General features: G+C 40.4%; 2 protein-coding genes and 3 non-coding genes across 5 annotated transcripts; all 5 read left to right on the forward strand.

Annotated features, from left to right (window-relative positions):
- The first annotated feature begins 22 nt into the window (after window positions 1-22).
- On the forward strand, window positions 23-125 carry LOC115742840. Its single transcript, XR_004015607.1, has one exon. It is a non-coding gene; the product is annotated as a small nucleolar RNA R30/Z108 (small nucleolar RNA).
- A 149-nt stretch (window positions 126-274) lies between these two features.
- Window positions 275-365, forward strand: LOC115742843. Its single transcript, XR_004015610.1, has one exon. It is a non-coding gene; the product is annotated as a small nucleolar RNA snoR31 (small nucleolar RNA).
- Window positions 366-690: 325 nt separating this feature from the next.
- On the forward strand, window positions 691-787 carry LOC115742841. Its single transcript, XR_004015608.1, has one exon. It is a non-coding gene; the product is annotated as a small nucleolar RNA snoR31/Z110/Z27 (small nucleolar RNA).
- A 6,624-nt stretch (window positions 788-7,411) lies between these two features.
- On the forward strand, window positions 7,412-9,637 carry LOC115742823 (nucleoside diphosphate kinase 1-like). The gene is made up of 4 exons (XM_030677332.2): window positions 7,412-7,606; window positions 8,178-8,226; window positions 8,317-8,548; window positions 9,283-9,637. Exons 1-4 carry the CDS (start codon window positions 7,556-7,558, stop codon window positions 9,395-9,397), a joined length of 447 nt encoding a protein of 148 aa, XP_030533192.1. The 5' UTR covers window positions 7,412-7,555; the 3' UTR covers window positions 9,398-9,637.
- A 792-nt stretch (window positions 9,638-10,429) lies between these two features.
- On the forward strand, window positions 10,430-12,672 carry LOC115742822 (peptide methionine sulfoxide reductase A1-like). Its single transcript, XM_030677331.2, has 2 exons — window positions 10,430-11,062; window positions 12,125-12,672. Exons 1-2 carry the CDS (start codon window positions 10,496-10,498, stop codon window positions 12,374-12,376), a joined length of 819 nt encoding a protein of 272 aa, XP_030533191.1. The 5' UTR covers window positions 10,430-10,495; the 3' UTR covers window positions 12,377-12,672.
- The last annotated feature ends 1,232 nt before the right edge of the window (window positions 12,673-13,904 follow it).

The raw sequence follows: 13,904 nt of genomic DNA on the forward strand, positions 1-13,904 counted from the left end.
CTGATTTTGCTTTCACTGAAAATGGAGTTACGATGATGATAACAAGCTCCCTCTTCTGACCTACAAGTTGAAGACGGATCGCTGGCAGAATCGAACCTATTGCTTTAATCGCCACCACTGAGTAGCTCTCTCTTATTTTCCCCGATAAAGATCTCGTTTTTATGAATGTTTCTTCGATTTTCAACCTTGTTTTCGGTTACATAATGATAAAATACTGTCTTTGCGAGTTTTTGGTGTTGTTGATTTGGTTTTGTACGACATGATTTCACTGTTGGAGATGGGGATGAAGCAAAATATAAATAATCCAACACTTGATCTGAGAATGTCTATCGAGTGATGCTAAACTAAGTTGCTTCTGAATCTGCTAGTGATACATGTGAAGTTCAAATTTTTTTTGGACTGCGTTTTAGGAATTCACATTAACATCATCTTAGTTTGCAATCTCCATCTCCCCAGGAGCTATTCTTTTATGAACTGTTTGGACTTGAGATGATTTTTCATACTCCAAGTCATAAAATCAGCTATACCAGTAAAATCTGCATTTCAATTGCTCGCCTGAAATGTGGCCATCGAACCCTTGTCCAATGTGTCTTCAGCTTTGTTTTCTGGGTTAAGGGTACAGGACAAGTTGGATTCGGTGACGCATTTTTCTGTCCCTGTGCTATTTGTTCTTCCGTCTCGTGGGTCGGTAACATCAAGTGATGAAATGTGGAAAAATCTTAGGACACCTTCCTACACAGCATGCATTTGCTGTGGATGAGAAGAACATTTCCATTCTGATGATGTCTGATTGATCCACTTAGTGATGTATGGCATTTTTCTTCAATAAAACTGCATAACTTTGTGCTTGATTGGAATCTTGAACACGAGACAAGACAGGTAATTGAAGGATGTTCTTCATAGTAAACATCACTAAGAGGACCTGGTGGTATTCCTATTGTCTGATCACCTGCAGGTGCAATTCTTAATTCGGAAAAGGTTTGACTGGTTTTGTCTTACCCATCATGAGACTAATTACTACGAAATAGGGCAAAATATAGTTGCGCCATTGAAGTTGTTTGATCCCTGTAGGGCATGTTTCAAGTCGGATGTAAATGATTCCTAGTGCTATAGATTTTCTTATCTTCTAACGCTTTAAATTCGAATTTGTGGAAAAATCCGGGTGCAATGTCTTTTCTTTCTCGTATCTCCTATGCAGAGAACTGTTTGTTTGCATGCCAGAAAACTTCGGAGCACTCTGTTCATCGTTTTGGACTCTCAATGATTCATAAAATTGAATTTGCAAGCTCCAATCTCTAATTACTATTAACTGAGATACCATTGAAGCGGATGGCAAGTATGTCTAGACCATGTGTTTTGATACATCGAAGTCTATTATTAGGATGGGAGGCTAATAATCTCTATTGCTGACGCTATGGACAAACCCACAATTAGAAATAGAGTAAACCGATGCCTTTTAAGTTAATTAATTTGGCTGGCAACCTCTTAAGTTAATTAATTTGGCTGGCAACCTCTTCTTCCCTCGAACATCTGCACTTCTTGTCGAAAGAAAGAGCGTGTTCTTTTATTGTCACGGTTCTTTGGCTCATGCTCGAAATATGCATTCAAGTTTGAGGACGGTGAGGGGAAAAGAGGCTGCGTCAGTAGACTTTGAGGCTTTGGATACATAGATGAAAGAAAGTGACAAAAGCAAAATTTGATGTTCCCCTTTTTCCTCGTTAAAGTGTAGATTCGTAAACAATAGAAACAGAGAGATAAAAAAAAATATCTTCAAGGAAGGAGAGATAAGGCTTAATCTTATTCAAATCTTTGAAGCATTTTAAATAGGCAAGCGCATAACAAAAATAGTACCAAAATAGGATCCATAACAACCATGATCTCCAACTACTCCACTAACTCCTAAAAACAAGGACAACTAAGAAATAAATCAACGTGCAGAAAAAGAAAGACAACTTCAACAATTCCTCCCTTAAATTGATGTTTGCTAACATTCAGTTTAAAGTCTTGACTGTTTTCAACGTGCAAACATCTAGTAACCTTCTGAACTTTACGAATGACTCCATCTTGAGGGCTTTGGTAAATACATCAGCAACTTGATCTTCGCTCCTGCAGTAGATTAAATCAATTGTTCCCTCATTGCTAAGATCTCTCAAGAAATAAAACTTCACGTCAATGTGCTTTCTTCTTCCATGTAGCACGGGATTTTTCGAGAGTTTGATTGCTGAGTTGTTGTTACAAAAAATTCTAGTAGCTCTTGGTTGCTTGAATTGCAGCTCCTCAAGAATTCTCCTTAGCCAAGTAGCTTGACAAGCACAAGTTGTTGCAGCGACAAATTCAGCTTCTGTACTTGACAAGGTGACAATTGGTTGCTTGTTAGATGACCACGAGATAGCACCCGTCCCAAACATAAAGGCATAACCAGAAGTGCTTCTCCTATCATCTTGATCTCCTGCATAATCACGGTCAGTGAACCCTAGCAAATTGGACTTTTCACCCTTCTTGTAAAACAGCCCAAAGTCTCTAGTTCCCTGCAAGTAACGAAGGATTCTCTTGGCGGCTAACAAATGCATTTACGTGGGATTCTCCATATATCTACCGATTAAACTCATAGAATACATTATGTCGGGTCTTGTTGCGGTTAGATACATCAAGCTGCCCACAATTTGTTTGTAAAGTGTGCTGTCCACCTTCTTCCCTTCATCATCTTTGTGTAGCTTTAAGGCAAATGCAACTAGAGTGTTCACGGGATTGCAATCTTTCATCCGAAACCTTTCCAGAATTTCTCCCACATATTTCTTTTGAGAAATAAAAATCCCATCACTCCATTGTATTACTTCTATGCCAAGAAAGTAATGCATCATACCAAGATCAGACATTTCAAACTCATCCATCATAGACTTCTTGAATTCTTCAAACATGGCATCACAATTTCCCGTAAATATTAGATCATCAACATACAAGCGGACAATGAGCATTTTTCCTTTATCTCCAATCTCAACAAAAAGTGTATGCTCATAGGGATATTTCAAAAAACCAACTTTAAGAAAGTAAGTCTCGATGCGACTATACCAAGCTCGTGGGGCTTGTTTTAGCCCATAAAAGGGCTTTCTTCAATTTGTAAACTTTATGCTCATTTTCAATCTTAACATAACTAGGAGGTTGTTCGACAAAATACCTGCTCCTCCAAGTACCCATGCAAGAATGCCGATTTGACATCTAGTTGGAAAATAGGCCAAGAATTTTGCGCCGCCAATGCAACCACCAATCTGATTGTGTCATGTCTTGCAACCGGAGAAAAAACTTTTGTATAGTCGATCCCGTATTGCTGCTTGTATCCCTTGGCTACCAAGCGTGCCTTGTATTTGTTCACTTCACCATTTTCTTTCAGCTTTATTTTAAAGACCCATTTTACACCAATGGTTTTGTGACCATTAGGAAGATCGGATAGCTCCCAAGTTTCATTTCTTTCAATGGCATCGATTTCATCATCCATCGCTTTTCGCCATTTTTCTTCTTTGAAAGCACTCTCAAAAGTTGTAGGGTCACGGTCTGAAAACAAAGCGAAGTGAGTAATTGGATCTTCAATTCCAGTTACCTCATAGTCTTCCATCCAAGTAGGCCTTTTTCTAACACGTCGAAGAGATTGACCCTCTTCTTCATTGACTTCAACAATTGTTGGTGAGGTTTCAGCTGTAGAAGTTGTATTTGATGGAATTTCGGGAATATGGGGCGCTGAAATTTGCTCCTGTTCAGCATCATTGTCATAAAGAACTTGGGTAGGCTGCTGCCTATTCCAATCCCAAATGTTCTCTTCATCAAAAACAACATCTCTGCTGGTCACAATCTTCTTTATCAGTAGATTGAATAATTTATATGCTTTGGATGCATCACTTACACCAAGAAAGACGCATTTTTCAGCCTTGTCATCAAGTTTCTTCCTTTTGTCATCCGGGACATGGGCATATGCGATGCATCCGAAGATTTTGAAGTGATCTACAGTTGGTCTTCTGCCACTCCAAGCTTCTTCCGGTGTCATGTTTTGAACAGCAAAAGTTGGACTTCTGTTCAAAACATGAATACTCCAATTTATCGCTTCTGGCCAAAAAGTCTTTGGAACTTTTCCTCTTGCCAACAAGCTTCTCACCATGTTGAGAATGGTTCTATTTTTCCTTTCGGATACACCATTTTGTTGTGGTGTATATGCGACCGTAAGCTCTCTTCAAATGCCATGCTCTGCACAAAAAACTTCAAATTCTTTTGAGCAATATTCGCCACCACGATCCGTTTGAAGAGTCTTAATGGCCTTTCCCGCTTCATCTTCAACACGAGCTTTGAAGCTTTTAAATGTGGAGAATGCTTCTGATTTTTCCTGTAAAAAATAAACCCAAGTTTTTCTGGAAAAATCATCAATGAAGGTAATTAAGTATCTTTTACCTCCATTAGAAGATGGGTTTATTGGACCACAAATGTCCGAATGCACTAGCTGCAAAACATCCTTTGCTCTCCATGACTTTCCTTTGGGAAATTGAGAACGATGTTGTTTGCTAACAACACAATCTTCGCACACTTGGCAAGGAGTAGTAATTTGAGGAAGACCCGTTACCATGTTTTTCTGTTGGAGGGTCTTCAATCCACCAAAACTCAAGTAGCCATAACGAAAATGCCATAACCATGAGGGATCTTTCATTTCAGCCACCAGACAAGATTGAATACTTTCAATCTTTAATGGAAACAATCTATTTGAACTCATCTGAACAATTGCAATAGCACCTCTAACAGAATCATAAATTTCATAAGCATCCTTCTTAATAGTGATAACATAACCCTTTTCTTGTAACTGACCAACACTCAATAAGTTACTTTTCGTGTCAGGAACATACAACACATCGTAGATCGTTTCCACAAAACCATTCTTGGTTCTTATCTTAATATCACCTTTTCCCATCACTTTCACAGTAGAGTGATCACCAAAACTCATAGTAGAATGAAAATCTTCATTTAGATAAGAAAAAGAAGACTTACTTCCACTCATGTGATTACTACAGACTGTATCCACATACCAAATATCCGACTCGGGATTCTTTTTATCTTGAACAGCCATCAACAATGTTTCTGTTTCTTTCTTTTCAACAAAATTTGAACTCTCTCCCTTTTCTTTATCATGAGGCGGTCTAGTATAACATTCGGATGCATAATGGCCAAATTTATGACTTCTAAAGCACTCTACCTTGGATTTGTCAAGATCTCGTCCTCTCCCTTTGCTTTGATATTGGTCATTATTGGCTTTGAAATTCTTGCCAACATCTCTGTTTCCTCTATCTCCCCTTCCTCTACCTCTACCTCTACCCCTTCCTCCGAAATTGAAGGAATGAGTATTAGTAGAAGCCTTCAATGCTTGCTCCTCCATTGTTGAACTTCGGTTCATCTTCCGCTCATGGACCAATAAGGAGCTTTGCAATTCATCAAGAGAGAGTGCATCTATGTCTTTCGACTCTTCAATTGAGCAGACAACATAATTAAACTTTGGAGTCGGGGAACGCAAAATCTTCTCCACAATGGTGACGTTGTCCATCTTTTCGCCATGGAATCGGATCTTGTTGCTGATCTCCATTGTTCTGGCACAATAGCTACCGACTGATTCTCCATCCTTCATTGCTAATGTCTCAAAATCCCATCTCAAGGCTTGAAGCTGTGCACGCTTCACCCCGACGTAACCTTGATACTTCTTCATAGAATCCCAAATATCCTTGGAAGTTTCTTTGCAAAGAATAGTTTCCAAGATGGGACGATCGATAGCCCGAAAGAGATAATTTTTTGCCTTCGATCCTTCGACTTTCTAGCTTCCGGTTACGTTTCGGGGATCTGTCAAAGATGTGCTTACTGGTGGCTCTTGAATTCCAGATTCAACGACCGGCCAATACTCCTTTGACCGTAAAAAATTCTCCATTAGCATGCTCCAATGATCTTAGTGACCATCAAAGCGTGGGATGGCTGCTTGCACAAAATTGGAATCTGTCGCCATTGGGTAAACAAAGAAAATAGACGAAAGAACTTATTTACCGCCTCACGCTTTTTTTTTTATTTTTTGTTCTTAGGGTCTCACAGCTCGATACCACTTGTAGATTCGTAAGCAATAGAAATAGAGAGATAAAAAAAAATATCTTCAAGGAAGGAGAGATAAGGCTTAATCTTATTCAAATCTTTGAAGCCTTTTAAATAGGCAAGCACATAACAAAAATAGCACCAAAATAGGATCCATAACAACCATGATCTCCAACTACTCCACTAACTCCTAAAAACAAGGACAACTAAGAAATAAATCAACGTGCAGAAAAAGAAAGGCAATTTCAACATAAAGTTGCAAAATTGACTTCCTTTTCCTCCCTCGTCCTCCATTTTCCTCCACTTTCCCTTCGTGTTCCGAAACACAAAGCATTGGTTTCTAGCGAATCGATGTTTCATATTTTTCGACTATTTTTCTCTTATAAAGCCCCATGATGGACTGCTTATAGGATTTGAGGGGAGAATATAACATCGATCCATTCCTTTCAAGTCGATCTTGCAGAGCGCACAATTATGTGGTATAAGTTGCTAAAGACCCCAAATTATGCCCACTTAGACACATGTATTTAAACTTTTTTTTATACTAAAAATCTCAAAATTGTATCGGGTACTTGATATAAATATGTACTCACGTGATACATTTACCTCAAATTTTTGTGAGACAAAAAACTCTAAACTTATATCAATGCGATACATTTATCCTGGATTTATTTTTTTTTATAATACCAAAATCCTAAACTTAGACTCTGCCTCATATTTATTTTCTGTCAAGACTTCTTTTTTCCTTCCTCCATCTTCATCATCGACGCCGCTGCCCTTACTGTCGTTATTGCCATCGACCTAGCCGCGGCCAAAACAAAAAAGATAACGAAGGTGTAAGTTAAAAAAAAAAAAGGAAAACAAGGGGGAAAAACATATTATAGGTTGACATATTTTTGCCATGGAATGCCACATCACTACCGTTTCATTTGAGATTTTTAGAGGTGTTTGTGAATGGAATTTTGACGGAGAGTAAATATATCACATATTTACAAATTTAGTTTTGGCTAAATGTGTCATACTGATATAATTTTAGGAATTATGGTGTCACAAGAAAATATATGGTAATATGTCAGTCAGTCAGTGGATGTAATTTTGGGATTTCTTTTTTTGTGAATTTTCCCTTTTTATTTTTCAATTCTGACCATTTCTTTTTTTTTTTTTGGGGTCCAATTCTGACCATTTCAGTAGGCTGCCATTGAGATACAAAGAGAACGAGATTAGATGGAGCACAGTCCATTGATGACCATTGCACAAGCCCACAACGACGTCTCTAATGTCTAAGCCAGAAACGGCCCGACTTTGGCTTGCAAAGAAGCTGGTCCAGAGTACATGAACCTGGTATGCATACAACACCCTCTAATCCCGACCCCCTTCTGCTTGCGCGACATACATAACAGCGAAGGGTTCTGTGCACGCTGTCTCGGTGGGTTTGGTTCAGTGAAGTGTGAAGATGGAGCAGACTTTCATCATGATCAAACCCGACGGTGTTCAGCGAGGCTTGGTTTGTTCTAATTACTCTCTTTCAATGAATTTGAGCCCTGTCGAACCCAACTCAGTCTCTGTACTGATTTGGAAGCAAAGTGAGATCTTGTAGTTAATCGGCAAATTAGGATGTGCTATATATATCATGCAAATGGGTGATTTTGGCCCGGGGAATGGTTGGAATTCGTGGCAATTTTTTTTTGGACATTCGCGGTTGGACCAGTTGCTCCCCATTCTGAGCTGTGATGTTAGTATTATGTCGTTTCTAGGCGTACGAATGCTTTTGTTGGGTCGATTGCCTTAATAAAGTTGCTTAGAGTCGTATGGGAATGGTGACGCCACATGATTGAAGGTTGTTGAATGATCACATCGAGCCTTTTCCTTATTCTGAGCATAGGCACGTGAAAAATCTATTGAGATGGCTTTTATGATATCCCATTGAATTTGTGAATGATTTCTAGTTTTAGTTTTTCGATGGTGCATGTATTTCATTTGCCTTGGAACTTTTCTCTACTTGCGGGAGATTGAGATTAGCATTGTGCAGAGGATATCACTCCTGCTCGTTTAGTGATGTCTTATGCTTGGTACAGGTGGGTGAGATCATCAGCACATTTGAGAAGAAAGGTTTCTATTTAAAAGGTAATGGCTGCTATCAGTATTATAATCTACTTTCTTCATCATTATCATGAACCCAGTTTTAATGCTTAAAGACTGCGTAATGGATTATAGGAATGAAGCTGATTAGCGTGGAGCGCCCTTTTGCTGAGAAACACTATGAGGATCTCTCATCAAAACCGTTTTTTGAGGGCTTAGTCGAGTACATAATATCTGGTCCTGTAGTCGCTATGGTATGGGAAGGTAAAAATGTTGTTACTACAGGTCGGAAGATCATAGGAGCTACTAACCCGTCGGCCTCGGATCCTGGTACTATCCGTGGCAGTTTTGCGGTGGAGATCGGCAGGTATGTCTCCTCTGCATGGACTAATGTCCGGTTGTCTATTTTGATCCAGTTGTTTGATTGGTGTTCTTGATGCAAATTCATTCCGAGCTGTTCGTTGTATCTTCTATGTCAAAGCATATGACAGACAGACTTTAAAAGGTTCAGTTATAAGGTGGTTTTTAGATTGGTCTTTGAAATTTTTATGCATTTCACATGTGATGGGTCCCAAGTGAATGATTGAGCAATTTTAAACTGGGGGACATGGAAATTCCCAACTCTACAGCTGTTAACTTTGCCTATATTAGAGGAGAGGAAAAAAGAGGAGTTCTTTCATGGAGTTTGTTTTGCAAATGTGCCAGCTGGCATCAGTATTGCTTTTCATGACATGGATGGATGAGATACTTCAATCAAAATTTCGTTGTCCCATAATAGATTTTCTGGATCTGCTTGTGATCCTAAATGCAAATATAGATCTTAACAAGTGATGTTTCTACATTCGAGTTTTCTTTACGTTTGTGATAGAGGAGATCTGCACTCATACGTAAGGCGCCCTGGTGAAGTGGAATTGATTTCTCATTTGCTCTACCAGGGATTGTGCAGGATCAAGAAACTTTACCCTGTATGCTGGCCAATGTAGCGAAATCATTTGTTGCTCTTTCTATTTTAACCAATTTGGAGTGAGGGCTAGGGATAACGGGTATTCGGAATTGACTTCTATTTATGAGCATTCCTCACGTGTTTCCTTTAAACCTCAGGAATGTAATCCACGGAAGCGATTCTGTCGAGAGTGCTAAGAAGGAAATTGCTCTGTGGTTCCCCAACGGGACCGTGAACTGGCAAAGCAGCCTTCATCCTTGGATCTACGAGTGAGGTATTCAAATTGGTGGATGCTTAGTTACTACTCTGTGTTTGATACATGTGGACCTGTAAGCATTAGAGGTCTGTAAACATATGGAGATGAGGATGATATCCAGCAGAAACATCTGTTTCTGTTTCATGAACATGTACCGTGAGGTTTGTTTCACTTAGTTACCAAGAACAGTTTGTAGCATCAGAAAATAGTTGTGATGTCTGGCTGGTGGCTGGTTAGCGACTCTCTGATCGTCCCTAGAATCTCTCTCTCTGTTCTCTTCACGAGGTGAATGCGGATGAAGTTAAAGCTCGATATATGTTTGAACGTTTCAGCGAATAACATGCAGATAACTAACTTTTCTTGCCCATGCCAAGGAAAATTAGTTTTGAAACGACGCCGCAGCTGTGGGTTCCCACCAACAATTCTCTTGCGCTGCAGGCAATACGCGCTGATTGGCGAAAGCGTAGGCCACGTCACGTGTTTTAGAACTTCCCCATGCGGCTCCGTTCCTTGCTTCCAAAGGATTTTCAAGAAAAGGGCAAAAAACCATGCGATTGGATTATAGCTCTAATATCTACCCTCGTTGACTTCCTATTCAACTGAAAAGAAGTTAACTTAGCGAGGAAACAACCGTATTTTTTAAAATTGATAAAGGATTTATTAGCCTAATTCCACGCTTTGGTACCATTGACCCATAAGAAGCAAAATGAGCTTGACACCTTGATCCGCTTCCCATTGATAAACAGTTTTGCTTTTATCTTGCAATCATCATGTTTTCCACTTTCGAAAACAAATCGAATGTCAATAGACATGCGACTTTGTTGGTAAAGAAATTTAGGGTGAAAACGCTAGTATCATAAGTGTAGAAATCGATTAGCGTGTTTTACAAAGAGTCGGAGCATATATAGCAGACCAAAAAGACAAATTGAATTATTACACACGACACGGCACGGCCAATTGCTAAATTACCAAAACCGGATAAATGGAACAAAAAATGAAAGGAAAAGGGGGAATTGGTGTAAATATTGAAGAGCAAAACAAGTAAGGAAAGCAATTCTCTCCAATCCCCAGCCCCGGCATAACCAAGCCCCGCACGTCACCCTCTAACCACCACAATGCTCACCTCAGCCTGCAGAGCATCTTCTTCTTCTTCTTCTTCTTCTTCTTCTTCCCTTCTGCTTCTCGTCTCTTCCTCCCTCTCTAAACCCGCCACCGCTCTCTCTCTCCCCAACCCTTTCCTTTCTCTCTCCAAACTCCCGCCCTCCCTCTCCAAGCCCGCTTGCCCCCGGAACTCGCGGCTCGTCTCCTCCTACAAATCCCCCATGAACATCCTCAACAAGCTCGGCTTCGGGCCCAAGACCCCCGACCCCTCGTCCATGGACTCCTCCATCGCTCAGGGTCCCGACGAGGACGTCCCGGCGCCGGGCCAGCAGTTCGCGCAATTCGGCGCCGGTTGCTTCTGGGGCGTCGAATTGGCCTTCCAGAGAGTCCCCGGCGTGTCCAAGACCGAGGTCGGTTACACCCAGGGGTTCTTGCATAATCCGACCTACGAGGACGTGTGTAGCGGGACGACGAGCCACTCGGAGGTGGTGAGGGTCCAGTATGACCCCAAAGAGTGCAGCTTCGAGAATCTTCTCGATGTCTTCTGGGCTCGGCACGACCCCACCACCCTCAATCGTCAGGTGAATTTCATTGGGCTTCGAGAATTTCTTTGTTTTTTTCGTCTTCGATGAGGTTTCGTAGATTGTTGAGATGGAATTGGAGGTGGAATAGTTCCTGGTTCGCTGATTACGAGGGTTGGTCGGGTGATTGAATTCTCGCTGAGTGAGTTTGCAGGGTGCTTGTCGTCTGCTTTGTCGCTTTGTGGAAAACAGCGACGTGTTGACCCGCGGTCGTTCTACTTCTGAACACATGATATAGTGATGCTGTAATTGTTGTGCTCGCCATCGCAGCTCTCGATGGCTCTATTGTCTTTGTTTCCTTTACCAACCTGATCGCTCATCCAGTTCAGCTACAAGGTTTTGTGCTCCTCCTTCGATGAGTCTGGTTTATGCTTTGGTTATGACTAAAGATAATAGCATGGCCCTTCTACGGGTTTCTTCTCTGGTCAAAGCAATGATAAAACTTAACTCATGTTTCGCACTCTTCTGGCAGCAAGCTCGCAATGATGTTTTATGAGAAGATTTACCTGAAAACTTGCTGAACTGGAGGTTAGATGAGTCTGTCTACTGTTATCTTGCTAAGGACAGTGGGTTAGATGGGTCCATATGAGGCTTTCCCCACTCTGTTTCACAGTGATATGAAGTGTGCGGTCGATTATTACATTCAGAGCACTTAGAGAAGTGTTTTGACAAGCTACCGACTTGAAGGTGTTTGATGTTTGGAAGCTACTCCGAAGATGGCTGAGGAGTTTGATAATTAGTTAGTGCTAAGTTCTGCTCGTGATCCTCTGATGTCCAGATTATCTCCGCAAGTTTTACCACTTCTAAGGCTGCATGTCTTTTCTTTAGCTGTGTATTCTCTGACCTATAGTGTTGGTCTTCTTACCGACTCATCTCTTCATTAGTATTGGTGCGCATCAAAATGAATCACATGGTGCCATACCACTCCGTTTAATGCTATGTCATTGAGGAATGTTGGGCATGAAATGCTAATTTACTAGTTAGAACCATTTATTCTGGCTATTTTGCATGTATAACAAGTATGACTCCCAGATTTTAACGGTTTAATGATGCATTGAGCAGGGGAATGATGTGGGCACTCAGTACAGGTCAGGAATATATTACTACACCCCAGAACAGGAGAAAGCAGCTAGAGAATCCATGGAGCAGCAGCAGAAAGTCCTCAATAGAAACATTGTCACCGAAATTCTGCCTGCCAAGAAGTTCTACCGTGCAGAAGAATACCACCAGCAGTATCTCTCTAAAGGAGGCCGTTTTGGTTTCAAACAATCTGCTGATAAAGGTTGCAATGATCCTATTCGTTGCTATGGCTGAAAGAGATTGGCATTAACGTCAGGCTTGGAGTTGTCACAGGTTAGCGATTGAGGTGCAGTTTATGTTAAATAAGCTTCTCTGCAATTCACTGCTTAAGAGGGCTGATGTTTCGAGTTCGTCTTGTGAGAAATTTAACCCTTGTCTGTAAGTATATGGATACTGTTTTTACATGGTTCTGGTATGGTTTAACTTTGATATAGATAGTCTTGTTCTTACATTTTGATTGTCGGTAACGTCCCTGCAAAAGTAATATGGGTTTAATGTGAAGAGGAATTTTCTGGCGCCATTCCTTTACTGATTCTGTTGTATCCATCCGCTCTTGTATATGTTCGTTCTTATGATTGGTTGTCGTCAAAATTGTCGTCAAAATTGTTGCATCCAAAATCCACTTAGAAACTAAGATCATTAAATAGGAAATAGTCTACTAATGGACATCCGTTCCATTTCCTTGATTACCACCTAGTATTGGATAATTTTCCTGATCATGATATGTTACATTCTCCTCACGTTAAGTTTATATTCTGCCCTCGAAATTTAGTTAACATCAGTTTGAAGGCGGGCTAGTTCTGAATCTTAGTAACCACGAAACATTTCTAAACCTGCTCCTTGAACATCACATGAGCTCTCTTATTATCAATCGTAACCCACCTTATTGCTCTCTTTAGCCCGCATACAAAAATTGTAACATCTGAAAATTCACTTAAAAAATAAGACCACCAAATGAAAATTGGGAAAATTACCAAAAATTGTAAATTTATTGTATGGATATCAATATAGTCTTAAATTTTTTTAGTTTGGCCATTTAGTTCCAAGCCTTTTGACGATTTGTCAATGTAGCCTCCGGGCCAAAATTAGTTGGAAATCCTTGACGTGTTCGTAGCCTGTCTTATGTAATTGGAAGATCTTTACAATTTTTTAAAAATATTTTGGATTTTTTGTGATTCCTTTTTCTCTTCTTTTCTTTTTTCTCCTTTGTGTTTTTCACTCTTCACTTCCCGAAGGGTCGACAGGGGTCGTCGAGGCCATAACGATGGTTGGTGATCATCGTTGGCCACATACGAGAGCCTTCACGGCTAGATCTGGTTGACAAGGGCCACAATCCTTGCTCATGAAGCCCTCACCAGCTAGACCTGGCACCAAATGATGGTTGCTAGCCATAGCTAAGGCCCCGATGATCCTCTCGGCCCTTCTAGGAAGTGAATAATTACATTAGCAAGTCGCTAAAAAATTTAAGATTCAATGAGCGAAATTGAAAGTTTTACAATTGAAATGACATCCGTGCAATATGTTTATTATTTTTTGATAATTTTTCTCAAATCTCAATTGGTGCTTCAACATTTCTATATAGGCTCTAGAGATTAAAAAAAAAATGATGTTTTCGCTTTGCGCATCGCTACAACGATGAGTCGAGTTTCTCAAGTTTTCGACCATAAACATACACAAGTCTTCCTTACCAAAAAAAAACATACACAAGTCCGCTTTCCCATGTACCGTTGTCCACTCACTCCAACAGACGACACAGGACTCA

The sequence above is a fragment of the Rhodamnia argentea genome, chromosome 10, assembly GCF_020921035.1.
Source record: "Rhodamnia argentea isolate NSW1041297 chromosome 10, ASM2092103v1, whole genome shotgun sequence".
NCBI lineage: Eukaryota > Viridiplantae > Streptophyta > Magnoliopsida > Myrtales > Myrtaceae > Rhodamnia > Rhodamnia argentea.

What these genes read in the sequence shown, in the direction of transcription:
- LOC115742823 (XM_030677332.2), top strand. Translation starts at nt 7,556, where the DNA reads ATGGAGCAGACTTTCATCATGATCAAACCCGACGGTGTTCAGCGAGGC. An exon ending in ACGGTGTTCAGCGAGGCTTG is followed by an intron (nt 7,607 to 8,177) that starts GTTTGTTCTAAT and finishes TGCTTGGTACAG; the next exon opens with GTGGGTGAGATCATCAGCAC. An exon ending in GAAAGGTTTCTATTTAAAAG is followed by an intron (nt 8,227 to 8,316) that starts GTAATGGCTGCT and finishes AATGGATTATAG; the next exon opens with GAATGAAGCTGATTAGCGTG.
- LOC115742822 (XM_030677331.2), top strand. Translation starts at nt 10,496, where the DNA reads ATGCTCACCTCAGCCTGCAGAGCATCTTCTTCTTCTTCTTCTTCTTCT. An exon ending in CCACCACCCTCAATCGTCAG is followed by an intron (nt 11,063 to 12,124) that starts GTGAATTTCATT and finishes TGCATTGAGCAG; the next exon opens with GGGAATGATGTGGGCACTCA.